A 12,862-nucleotide genomic window follows, 5' to 3' on the forward strand; every position below is an offset into this window, starting at 1 on the left:
ACTATTTTTAAAGACATAAAGACATTAAATGTCTTTCTGGGCCTGTATGTAGTGTTCCAACCCAGGAGGTGACAAAAACAATATGAAACACGGATATGAAATGAGCGAAGGACAGTGTACACTATTTTTTCCTGGTGTAACTGAGACAGCTTGAAGTGACACAGACACATAAGTGACTGGGGTAAAATGGCTTCTCACCTCAAACCCTTCACTCCCTGCAGGATGGAAAAAAACTAGAATGTACACATTTCTACACAATGGCAATGATACAAAGCAATCAGAAGACTGTGGGTGATTGTTTCTTTTTGTGGTTGTTGTTTTCAGCCCTTTTCACAAACCAACGTCAAATTCAGTTTGAGGACAAGCCGCATCAAATAAAATCAGATTATAAATATTGTATAGTGTTCCTTTAAAAGTAGAAATGAGCAGAATATCGATGGAGTCTTGACAATTCACCGTTATGTGCAGGATGTACTGTGTGTGCATTTTCTCTTCTGCGGTATTCTTCCCACAGTAACAGAATGAATGTCGCCGAATGGTCTGCACACAACTTAAAAACATATGGCTATCTTTTTACAAAACAGTATGACTACGCAGCTCGGTGCTTCCTTGGAGAGCAAGGCTGCAGACACTCAGACAATTTGCAATCATGGCCGAGAAAACATGTCAGTGCTGAAATACCTCAGTCATACTCTGTTCAATCCAAAATCTCCATCTGGCTATGGATGCAATACGCACATTTTTGATGAACCCAATAACAATGTCAAACATCACAGCATTAATTGTGAGTGTGATATATTTGAAGCATGTGCTTTCAACTACACTTTCTTTTGTCGTGCACATGTTTTTGAAAACCCTTTAATCACTCAATGAAACATGTAATTTAATCAGAGCTAAAAAGGAAGAGAGAAAGGCAGCAACTGGAGAGCGGTGCAGTACATACATGTGAGTGCCTACCTGTTTGTTTATGTAGTCTTTGCCTCCGTCTCCTGAGTACCCATCAGTGGAGTCCTCCTTACCAGCCCTCTCTTGTGAACATGACATAACCTGGCTCTCCATCTGAGGCTGCATCTCCTGCTCTGCAGCACTTGTTGCTCTCTCTTCCTCCCCCACTGCCTCCTCTTCCTCCTCCCTTTGTTTTTCTTCTCTGCAGTCTGAAAGAGTGGTCCCCAGTTTGCGCTCCTGCTTGGACCGCTGCCGTCTCTTGCGCCTGCTTGACCCTGAGGCTGTGGGCTTGTGCAGGGAGGCTCTTTCTTCAACAGGTCCCTCCCCCAAGGATTGGACTGCCGCTGGAGATGGAGTCTGCGAAAGCCTCTGGAGCTCCAGGGTTTGCCGAAAGCTCTCTCTCTCGGATTCAGCTGCCTGCAAGAAGGACTGAAGAGTCTTTATCTCCTCTTGCAAAGATTGAATCTGAAGGTGATGATCCTCAAAAGAACAAACTGGCTCAACGGCTTGTTCTTCTTGCTGGAGCTTAGCTTTTCTCTGGGCACCATGCCCCCTGGTCTGCTTTCTCATAATCTCTTGCTTCTTTTCCAGTTCTTTCCCTAGACTTTCATTTTGTGCGATGACCTTCACATTTACTTGTCTCACTTTCGTCAGCTCTTCTTCCAGCTGCCCCACTTTGCTCTCTGTTAACATCAGTTGCTCTGTAACTTCAGAAAGCCTCCCAGCCAGGCTTTCCTTCTCACTCAAAGTAACATTAAGCTTCTCCATTAGCTCAGTCGTATCTTTTTCTATCACAGTGTTTTCCCATCTATCTGTATTTGTGTCCTCCAATTTGATATCTCTGCTGCTCTCCTTCAGCTCCTGAATCTGTGACTGAAGGCTGGTGATTTTTGCCTCAAACTCAAGTGTCTCCTTCAGGGTTCTCTCTTCTAACTGTGTCTTCGCCTCAATAAGAAATGTGTACTCCTCCTTCAGCTCGTGATAATTTACCTCGAAATTCTTCTCAGCAAAAGAGAAAGTAGTCCTCTGCTTTTCAATTTCCTCATGAAGCTTAACTACTTGTTGCTGCATTTGATTGTTGTCTGCTGTGAGTGTCTCAATTTTCTGAATTTTGGAGTCCAACTCTTCTTTCAAAGTGTTACTAGATTCTATCAATGTCCCTTTTTCCAATTCCTGCTCCTTCCATTTGTTTTCCCAACATTGTTCTTTCTCTTTTGTCTGGTTTTCAAGCACCTCTGTCTTTTTTAGTAATGACTGAATATTGTTTTCCATTCGAGCTCTTTCTTCTCCTCCCTTTCTCAGTTCCTCTAGCTCTACCTGAAGCTCTTGAAGCTGCTGGACAAGCTCATCTGCTTTGGAGCTGTGCAAAGCAAGATTTAGGTCTTCCTTTAGTCCAAGAATTTGGTGAAAAAGCTCATCTCGCTCTGTGGCAAAACTTGCCTTCTCTCTTTGTAACAAATGCAGCTCTTCTTCATAACCAATGCGCAGCTCATCCAGCGCTTTCTCGTGTTTGATAGCGGCTTCATTGAGAAGGTTTTCTGTGTGCCGGAAGCTCTCCCTTTGCAATTCCTCCCTAAGAAGGGTTAGCTCTTCCTCATGGCTAAACAGAAGCTGAGTCCTTAGTCGTTCCAGCTCTGCTTCCTGTGACTCTGCCATGCGGTCAAGCACAGCATCTTTCTCCCTCTCCAGCATCTCCAACTTGATCTTGTAATTGGTTATTTCTGAATCATGTTTTATTTCTACTTCCTGTGCCGCTTCCTGAGCAGCAGCCAGCTCGCTCTTCAGATTGTCAATTGTCTCCTGGAGGCGCTGCAGTTCCCCTTTTCGGTTTTCCTGAGAGATAAGATTGTGGGAGACCTGCTCCACTTTTTCTTTAGCAGAACGGAGATCTTTGAAGAGATCCTCAACCTTGGCCTGCAGGTTGAACTTCTCTTCGTTGACTTGGCTAAGCTCACGCCTGGTTTTGTCGTGCATTGCTTGGGATTGCTCTAATGTCTCTTGAAGCTCCCTAATCTTATCATTGAGTGTGTCCACCTCAACACTAACAGTGGAGCTTTGAGACAGTTGTTGTGCTTTTAGAAGCTCAAGCTCAGCGCGATGTTGCTCGGTCATTTGCTCCACTTTAGCTGCATGCTGCAAATTAACCTCGTGCTTCATCTGGACTATTTGCTGGCCGTACATCTCATCCAGATTGGCCCTGAGAAGTTCGAGTTTCCTCACAGTCTCTTCCTGCATTTGTTGGATGGTGTCACTCTCAGACAGGCTGCCCTGGTGATAACGCTTTTGCAGGTCCTCTACTGTGCCCATGAGCTGCATAATTTCATTAGATGACATTCGCTCTTTCTGTCTGGAGGTTGCAAGTTCCCCCTTACAGCTTTCTAACGCCACTCGCTCTCTCTCCAATTCTAATTTACAACTCTCTATTTCGCTTTTACAGCTTTCTAAGTCAGACTTACTGCTCTCCAACTCATCCATGCATCTTTCAAGCTCTGACTCTTTTGCAGCCATTCGCTGTTGGAGGTCACTCAGGCTTTTTTCAGAGGACTCCAGCTCATCCTCGAGCTGAGTAAGAGCACAGTCGCGTTCTGAAAGGACTCGCTCTTGCTCTGCTATAATCAGGTCTTTCTCATCGGATGGGTCTATAATATTTTCATCAGTAGTCCGTCCTACATGAGTAAGTTCCTCTCTGAGCAGGGATAATGACAGTTCATGTTCTGTTATTATTGCAGTTTGCTCTGAAATGAACAGATTTTTCTCTTTCAGTTTTTGTGCAAAAGACTCCTCCGCCATCCTTAACTCCGTCAGGGACTGCTTCTGACTCAAAATAACTTTTTCTTGTTCTGCAATTAGCAGGTCCTTTTCGTTTATCCTTTGTGTGAATGATTCTTCTGATCTTCTACCTGACTAAAAAGAAAAACACTTATTAGAAATGCAACATTAAGCACATATTGTGCAACCAATTACATTTAACAGATTATGTCTAAAAGATGTCTGCAGGATCACACTAGGCAACTTCTTACCATCTCCATCTCACTGAGCTTGTGCTGGAGCTCCTCCAGCTGCGGTTGGTACTGCATGAGCTGCTGCCTGGCCTGCAGAAGATCAGCTGCTGTGCTGCTGTGGCTGGTGTTCCTCAGCGTCTCACCCGCCTGCAGCTGTGATTATTCCATACACAAATTCATTTCTAATTGAATACATGGATAGCAAGTAGTAGAACAAAACAATAATAGTGTAATGACCTGTAGTGGCTAGGAAGTGTAGGATAGAATAGCTAATATAAGATAGTAGTTAAGACTTAAGTTAAAACTTGAGTTCCCACCTGCTGGAACTGAATATGTAGTTTTTGGCTTTGCTCTGTCAGTTCCAGGAATTCTTTCATGATCTCGTCTTTCTCTTCACGAGCCTGCTGAAGGTTAGCTGTGAGCTGGGTGATGATGCAATCTCGCTGCTTCAGAGCAGCCTCAAAGTCCTGCAGCTAGAAAAGTAAAATACAATTATGTAAAATCACCTTATAGACAGCATTAGTGAGACAGAGCAGAGAAGAAAATGGATATTGACAGAGCTCAAAAACAGCATTAAAATAAATGTACTTGTAGGGGTGAACTTAGTTGTTATGAAGAAGCAAGGAATGTGCTGATTGTTAAGGCTACAGAGCATTGTGATGGCAGAATAAACAAGTTCTGTCCTTCAAATGAGTGTTAAGTCATTTAGAGCTACAGGATGACAAATGATTTGAAATGGATAACAGGTGGTAATATAATCATGTATTATTTAAAACCGAATGGAAGATGCATTCATGTGTAAATATGTTAGCCATCCCTGAGCAAAAACCTAATTTGCACATTAACACTCACGACACCATCCTGAAAATAATTCAAATTAAACCCCTTTCAAAGTTGTTATTAGAATGGTAAAATAATGTGGTATTCAGAAAAGTTTAAATCAAAGTTTAAATCAACCACCTTGTGCATTTTCTAAATGCACTGGCAGAAGTTTAGCCTTAATCTAAAGAAGAAGAAGAAGAAAAAGAAGAAGAAGAAGAAGAAGAAGAAGAAGCAGTATGACCTATAATAAAGTAATCAAACATTTACCTGCTGCACTCCCTCTGTGCCAAAGGCAGCCCTGATTTCTTCAAGCTCTCGACTCAGCTCCTCCACTGCCTGGGTCTTGGCGGCGAGTGCATCCTCCATCGTACCTCCCTTTGTCACCTGTTGCAGGGGCTCCCCCTCCTCCTGAACAGGAAAATCCGCAGTTTTTACAGGGTTTGCGGAAAAGCCATCAAGATGAGGTTTCAAGAATGAGCTTAGCAATTAGTCACCGTAGAGCAACAACAGTTAGTTACAAAAGCCGGGAGCCACGTGAAGAAATGTGTAGTAAATGTGTTAATGTTATCAAGTCTTTTTTTGTCCTTGCTGGTCAAAATGTGACTGGTCAAAATGTGACACCAATAACCCAAAGCAGTTTAGGAAAACTCTGTCTACGTTAGTTTTATAAGTGGGAGTTATTAAAGCCTGCAAGATAATTCAAGTATGCTAAATACCTAAAATACTCTCAAAGAAAATAAGATGTTGTAGGTCTAGCAAAGTTAAAGGTGCTGTAGGTAGGACTGCGAAGATCCAGGACTTAGCCAAAAAATGTGAACATCAACAACTTCTGTCCCTCCCCCCTTTCTGCTAAAGCCCAAAACAGTCTGCTAAGCCCCTCCCCCCACAAGGGAGAATGAATGTGTGTGCATGAGCAGTGATTGCACCTTTAAGTCTGTTCTTCAAAACATATTTCTCCTTTCCCAGTTTGCTTGATTTTTGCAGATTGCAGACAGATCTGATTGATAAAGGTTCTCAAAGTAATTAAAAGGGACAAAATGATGCCAACATTTTATTTATTTTTTTGTTGCAAGATAATTAGGAATACAATCTTCAGTTGTAGAACACTGTTCAAATATTGCTGTAACTCTGTCCCTTAGATTCCCTTCTACTACTATTATTACCAGAAAAAGTATCTGATCTGTCTCAAAATCTGCAAAATTCATGAAAATTGAAAAGGGAACAGAAATGCTTTCATAACACTGTTATTACACTCTTACTTTAAAAGATACGCATATTTGCAATGTGGCTGAATGCTGATCGTAATAATAATACCAGAATACCAAAATCTATTTAATTAATATAACTTGGAAAATGGCTAATTTAAAAGTTATCATAGCACTTATATATTATAATAATAGTTCAGTCTACAGATTAGTTCTCACTAAGTCAATGCACCAATACTCTTTCTTCACATCTCACTGTAATTCTTCCAGCAGTCAGCATGGCACTTGCTCCCCATCTATCCAAACTGTATTGATCAGCACCTCTCTGGTTTCTGTCTCCTCTGTTCCAAAAATCACCTCAGTGAAATTAAAGAGAGCAGCTCTTTGTGTGACACCCCTGTCCTATATCCTCTTCACAGTCCTCTCCCTTCTTTTCCATCATTCACCTGATTCTCTTTGAGCTTTCACAGCTAATTTACACTTCTAAAATGTCACGAAGCCCTGTTCGATCCTAAAACCCTCAGCCATTTGTTCTTTCAAAATTGTCATTCATAACATAATGACAAACACAGTACAGCTTCAAATACCCAACACGTCTGTAGGTACATAGTCAAGTGAGTGCAGCATAAAACAGGCTTAGTTAGTAGGTCACAGGAAATTTTCCAGAGGACTAACGTATAGACAAACAGGCAGCCAGTGGGTTAGCTAGCAAAAGCCGAGTCAAAAGAGCTGCTTTATCAGATTACTGTACCCAAATAAAATCCTTCGAAGGCATCCTTAGGTTCTCTGTCATTTCATCATGGCACCCATTTACCTGTCAGTGAAGCATTAAGATTTGGGAGTTGTGACGGAAAAGTAATTTCAGAAGTCATTATTGGATAGATTTGTACTGCTAAAGTCTGATGATTTATGTTCTTGACAAACATATTGCAATGTCAATTTTAGTATGGTCACCAATCACATTTAAATCATCCTCTTACTAATTTAGATTTTCTTATTTAGTTTTAATTTTTTTCTCAGACAACACGTTTTAATGTTTTAAAATGTAGTAACGGCATAGCATAACAGCAGAAAATCAGCAAGAAGAGTTTGTAGAACTTTTGATGATAGGGGTTTTTAATAGTGCCATTGTTACAAGCATGATTGTCTTTTATTTGACTGATAATAACTTTATTTACTCAGCATCTTTTATATACAAAATACAAAATATACAAAAAAATACAATAACAAATACACAAAAAGCTCAAAGTGCATTAGGCCCTACTCGGAGATGTTTCAATGTGCAAGTTGCATCGGTCTAAACGTGGCATTGTGAAAAACATTTGGAGTTACCATAAAATCAAAAGGGAGAAAAGATAGATATTTTCAGAAGGGTCATCTCACCTCTGTGGAATAATCTTCAGCAGTAGTGGACACTTCACTTTCCGGCTGCAATAGAGAAGATCATAAGAATTTCATTAATACTGAATGTAGAAAACATTTAGGATATATGAGCCAAGTAAAATAAGGGATTTCAATCATAACACAAGACAACTTAATATAGTCATTACAGTTCCAGAAGTCTTCCGTTCTTTGATCCAACATAAAATGCACGTGATAAAATGTTCAATCTTAACAATTTGAAACGATGCCTGCCTTATGTCCTATTTCAGTAGGCAGTCAGCATTAAAATATGGGCCTAACCTACTTCTGTCACAAAGCTACTTTATTACTCCGACAGAGTAATGACGGACATTATTTAAGTCTATTTTCAGGTTATAAATTGAAACTGTATGGGACCCAGAACAGGAGAGAAATTACAGGTTTGTCTTCGATTGATTGCAGAACTGGAACATCAACTCAAACTGAACAGCAACAGCCACAAAGAAGAATATTGGCCAAGTGACATGAACGTTTTATTACAACCTTTGTTGATGAGAGAGCTTGATGCAAAGTTTACTTGCAGCTGCTGATGTCTAATGAGTCAACATTCTTGTATTTGCAATTACTTATACTGTGAAGGACTTGAGCTGTTGTGTTTCCACAGCAACCAGTTCCTGCTCCCAAAAAGCTGTGCCACTAAAAAATCTCTGAAGAGAATCAAACTCTATGACCAGTAGAACTGGGATGACAACAACTGTTGTGAAAAAAAAATGGGGGAAAAAAATCATAGGGGAGAATAAATCATTTAACTTTAAACGGTTACATCATTCATCTACATAAATCATTCATAGTTACCGCGCTGTATATGGCTCAGTCTCTTAAAAATGTACAAGTTTCATTTGTTAGGGATACATAACAGCTCCCATCCATGCAGCAGAAAAATACCGCATGTCCTACAGCCTTTTGTAGCAGAGAGGATTGTGGGTCGCTCCCAAGGTAAAAGACTTGCTTTGCAACAAAACATTCAATCAACCTTAAGGTCTGCTAAAAAGTGTTGCAAGGCAGAAATTGGTCATCTCAACCTGTTTAAAAGGCAATTGTCTGTTTCCATGGCAACCAGTAGTTTTGTGGGCACAAATGTACAGTGGGTTCAGGGAAAGAGTGGCTGCACAGAGCCAATAAAAGAGACTGAGAGGGCTCGAATGATGAAAAAAAAATGTGTAAGAGCCCTCAGGTCTGTGCATATGTTTCAAACTGTTTTGGAATAGCTGAATTTCTGTTAAATATTTATTTATCAGATTGAGACTAGTAAACAGAATTCATTTTAGGTTTGCAAGGTCATGTATGTTTGCAAAGCTTACAGACCAAATATCAATTATCCATTGAAAGGTTTGTGGAAAAAAAACAAACATTTAATTACAACAAGCAGGCTGGGTTTGCAAGGGCTGCAGTAGTATTTGTGGATATGAAATTATTTTGTAGAATGCATCAACAATGGATTTTTATCCCTGTGTTGTTAAGTTTCAAATAGCATGCTTGATGAAGTTATCTGTCAGTGATGTATTATGCTAAGAAAGAACTCAGCATATAAAAGTTAGACCGAATCTCCAGCACAACCAAAACATTTGAGAAGGTTGTGATTTTTTTTTTTTTAAATATACGCCCAACAAAAAAACTGAGCATCCTCTGCAAATTAAAAATTACCATCAAAGCAGCACTGCACCAACTTATAAAACCCAAGTATCCCTGCTGGAGTCTTATAACGCAGCACAGTAGTTGAGTATTCATCAAAGCAAATTGTTAACATTACAGGAGCTTCTTATCTTTTACTGCAGTTTACCAGTGCTCTCCTCAAAAATCATAGCATAGCACCCTGTCTTGGTGGATGAGTTGAATCAGTTTTATTCAAGATTTGACTCCCATGATTTTAATGATGATCTGGCTGAATTTAGAAGTGGGTCTGAGGGAAGGGTTAGGGTTAGGGTCAGATTCTGACTGATGAGACTGACGTCTGGAAGACTCTTGAGCAGACGAGCATAAGGAAGAGCCAGGGGCCTGACCGCATCAGCGGCCGATTGCTTAAAAAAAGCCAATCAGTTTTTTTTAAGAAAGCTGAAGGGGTTTAATGTTAACAGATCACTTCTGACAACTTTTTACTCATCTTTTGTTGAGTCAATCTTAACCTTTGCCATGATCTGCTGGTTTGGCAATTTGAGTGTAACCAACAAGAACAGACTGGGAAAAATTGTAAACATATCTCGGAAAATAATTGGCACTGACCTCAACAGCATTAGGTCTGTGTATGAGGCCAGAACCACACAGAGGGCAATGGCCATTTTGGCTAATATCACTCACCCACTACACTCTGAGTTTTGCCTCCTACCATCTGGAAGGACGTATATCTTCCAAAAACGTGCCCGGTCTAACAGATACCTGAGATCATTTGTACCATCAGCTGTTGGGTTTCTCAATAAACTATAGGTCATCTGCCATCCCTGCCCATTTCACAGCATATATTTGTCATCTTTTTAAGTGTAGTGTACATGTGTATTTATGTTTTTATCTATTTACAATTTTAGGTTTTATGTGCTTTTTCTGTGCTAATGTTTATGTGTTGGCTAAATGTTGTGAACCAAATTGCCCCTTGGGGACATTAAAGACATTTCAACTTCAACTAAAGTCTACAGCCTCCTCCAAACAAAATGTCTCAAGATACAATGCCACGAATACCAACTAGATGCATGCATCAAAACAAATCTCAGAGTAGTAAAGGCATTTTGAGAAGTCCAAACGTTACTCTTAGGACACAAAGTCAAAGATACATTTCCTTTTTTCAAGAGAAATCTTTCAAAGATTTTTGGGAATTTTGGTCTAGTTGTGAGAATCCCTAATTTCCTGATCATTTTCTAAGAAGGTTCATCCTAGTTAAAACTTTGTAATTTAGTAACAATTACAGGGAAAATGGCTTTTCTTTGAAAGAATGGCTCCAATAAAACCAGAATTATTAATAATTCATTATTTATTTACTATTGGAAAAAAAAAGATTCATATAGTTTTTTGATAGTTTTATTTGATTTCTGTCTTCCGGTCTCGCAAATACAAATCACGTGGAGAAATAACATTAACAAAAAACAGTACACGCAAACAAATATCTACGGATTATCTCGGTAAAGAGCTTTTTTAACCTTCTCCCAGGCTTTCTCAAGAAAACTGGCAAATTTATACATTTCACATGTGAACAGCAATCCTTCTTTAAGTCTTTAAGTATCATCTATATCAATTATTAATATTTAATATATGTTGAATTGTATGCTTGCTTGTAGACAAATGTCATGCAAACATTTTCTTTCAACAAAGTGTAATTGCTCAATGATTAGCCTAGATATTTTTTATCTGTTTAGGTTAAATTGTGTGACTCAATAATGCCATACATCTCCACCTGCACTATTTGCATTTAATAATCACTGAATTTTAAAATTCTGAAAACAATTAATTTAACAATTATTTGTTTAATTATTCTTTCATGCTAAAATTCCTACATCACTGCGCATCTGTGCTCCCAGTGAGACTGGTTGTCATGACAGCTACAGCAGACCCATTAAGCTCCAGGAGACAACAGAAACAAAACACTGGAGAGGACAATGATCCTTTTCACAAAGATGTACGGGTATGAATAATTATTTTTAAAATGATTACAATACCAATGGGCATGTTCAAACCAGTTCTGAATTTTTATTGGAGGAGTCTATTCTTCACATTATCACTCAGAAATCCATTCTTGAATGGCACCCATTTATTTTGAAATTCCACAGGATGCAGCAGATGCAACAGATGTTTTCTCATCAGATAACTAATTGGAGGCAAATCATATTTGTTCTCACTTGTTGGAGCAGATTGATTGTTTCACTGAAACAATCATTCATGAACACTAGGGCTGTCACATTTCTCCAAATCCACAATTCGATCTGACATTTTATCAGCAGTGACGGCAATGCCACAATAAGATCCACTAGACTAAGAAACTGGACTACTTTTTTTACACAACTCTGTTCCCATATGTGTATAGATTATTATTATTATTAAATTAATGATGACGAAGTCTCTTTTGTGTAGATTGGTAGAGCAGCTCTCTCTCACTCTCTCTCTCTCTCTTTCCTCCCCCCCCCTGGAGGAATAAGTGACAAAATAACGCCAACATGTTCCTATTTACATGTTGTGATTTGTATAGTCACAGGGTGTACAAATAACAAGGTCATATGAGACACAGCCGTTTTCTAACCGTATACAAACTGGGAACTATATTCTCAGAAAGGCGAAGCACTGCTACTTCTGCTACTTGGGCGGAGTGATTTGCTAGCAGCACCTGAAGCCCTGTGGTGAGGAGCAGAGAGTTCGCCTGGAGTTCGCTCAGAGTTGGAGTAATAGAGTCAACAATTACAGATAGTAAAAGCATAGTGACCTTGTTGGGGCGTCAGACAGAGTTACAACACGCAAGGAGATGAGAAAGGTATGTTTCGACTTGTCTAACTCTGGAGGTTACGGTGAATAAGCTAAAGTCCCAATAAGTCGGCGTGTTCCTTTAAGTAATTTCTTTAGCAACAATACCAGAAATCCACTGGTTTCACCTTCTCAAAAGTGAATATTTTCTGGTTTTCTTAATCTTCTTTGATAGTAAACTAAATATCTCTAGGTTTATGTGTCGACCTGGGCTTGAGTAAATTTTTATGGGCATTTTTTTTTAGTATGTGCTAACATTTTCTAGATTAAACTATTCAGTGATAAATAAGAGAAAATAATGACAAAAATAGTTATTTGCTTTCACCCTATGACATGAGTTTTAGTGCAACAGACGCCTAATTTGTACAGTTTGTCCAGCTACACCAAGCTATAAGTCTTTCTTATGTATTAAAAGGAAAGAATGGACTGGGATTCTGTATGTGTGAATACTGTACTACTATAATAAATTGTTGAGTCTACCTCTATGGTGTAGGTCTGGTCATGCTTGACAGTCTCTCCACTCCGCAGCGTCCTGGCGTAGGTGAACTCTGTGGTCGATGGGTCTTTATTTCCTTCTTGTGAGCCATCTCTTTCTCGGCCTGAGACCTCCTCTCCTCCCACAGACTGGTCCGGCTCGACCTCCACCCTTCCCTGCGAATCCCCCTCAGAGTCTTCTCCCGGCTTCTTTTTCTTCTTCTTTTTCAGTTTCTTCTGGGAGTCAGCGTGAGCTTTTCTCTGGCGGTACTCAGCCAACTTGAGAGAGAAAAGGGAGACAGGCAGTGTTTAAGATAAAATTACACTTTCTGCTTCAATGTTGGTCCTTGGAAGTTAAAAACAGTAGCAAACATTTCAATCAAATCCTTTTAAGTGTTAATCTAGTCTACATCTCCAGTCGTAGCTTCCATTCAGATCTTTATTTATCTGACCCTAATACTTGAGACAAAGAACCACCTGCTTTAGCCTAATGTACAACTTCATTAGTCTATCTAGAACGGAGTTTTTACTTCTAACAAAGAAAAACACATGAAC

At 39.5% G+C, this 12,862-nt stretch overlaps 1 protein-coding gene across 11 annotated transcripts in view; it reads right to left on the reverse strand.

The window, feature by feature from the left end:
* Window positions 1-12,862, reverse strand: part of akap9 (A kinase (PRKA) anchor protein 9) — a 76,824-nt gene that overhangs the window by 53,052 nt on the left and 10,910 nt on the right. For 10 of the 11 annotated variants that reach the window (XM_035993329.1, XM_031296131.2, XM_035993330.1 and 7 more), the window contains exons 2-8: window positions 12,314-12,586; window positions 7,358-7,402; window positions 6,726-6,788; window positions 5,037-5,177; window positions 4,265-4,420; window positions 3,966-4,100; window positions 958-3,849 (exon numbers count right to left, since the gene is read on the reverse strand). In XM_035993329.1, the coding sequence (XP_035849222.1) occupies window positions 958-3,849; window positions 3,966-4,100; window positions 4,265-4,420; window positions 5,037-5,177; window positions 6,726-6,788; window positions 7,358-7,402; window positions 12,314-12,586 (3,705 nt within the window). The remainder of the gene's footprint in view (window positions 1-957; window positions 3,850-3,965; window positions 4,101-4,264; window positions 4,421-5,036; window positions 5,178-6,725; window positions 6,789-7,357; window positions 7,403-12,313; window positions 12,587-12,862) is intronic. The other variant, XM_035993336.1, reaches the window with a different exon arrangement.

Source organism: Sander lucioperca, chromosome 16 (genome assembly GCF_008315115.2).
Source record: "Sander lucioperca isolate FBNREF2018 chromosome 16, SLUC_FBN_1.2, whole genome shotgun sequence".
NCBI classification, from domain to species: Eukaryota; Metazoa; Chordata; class Actinopteri; order Perciformes; family Percidae; genus Sander; species Sander lucioperca.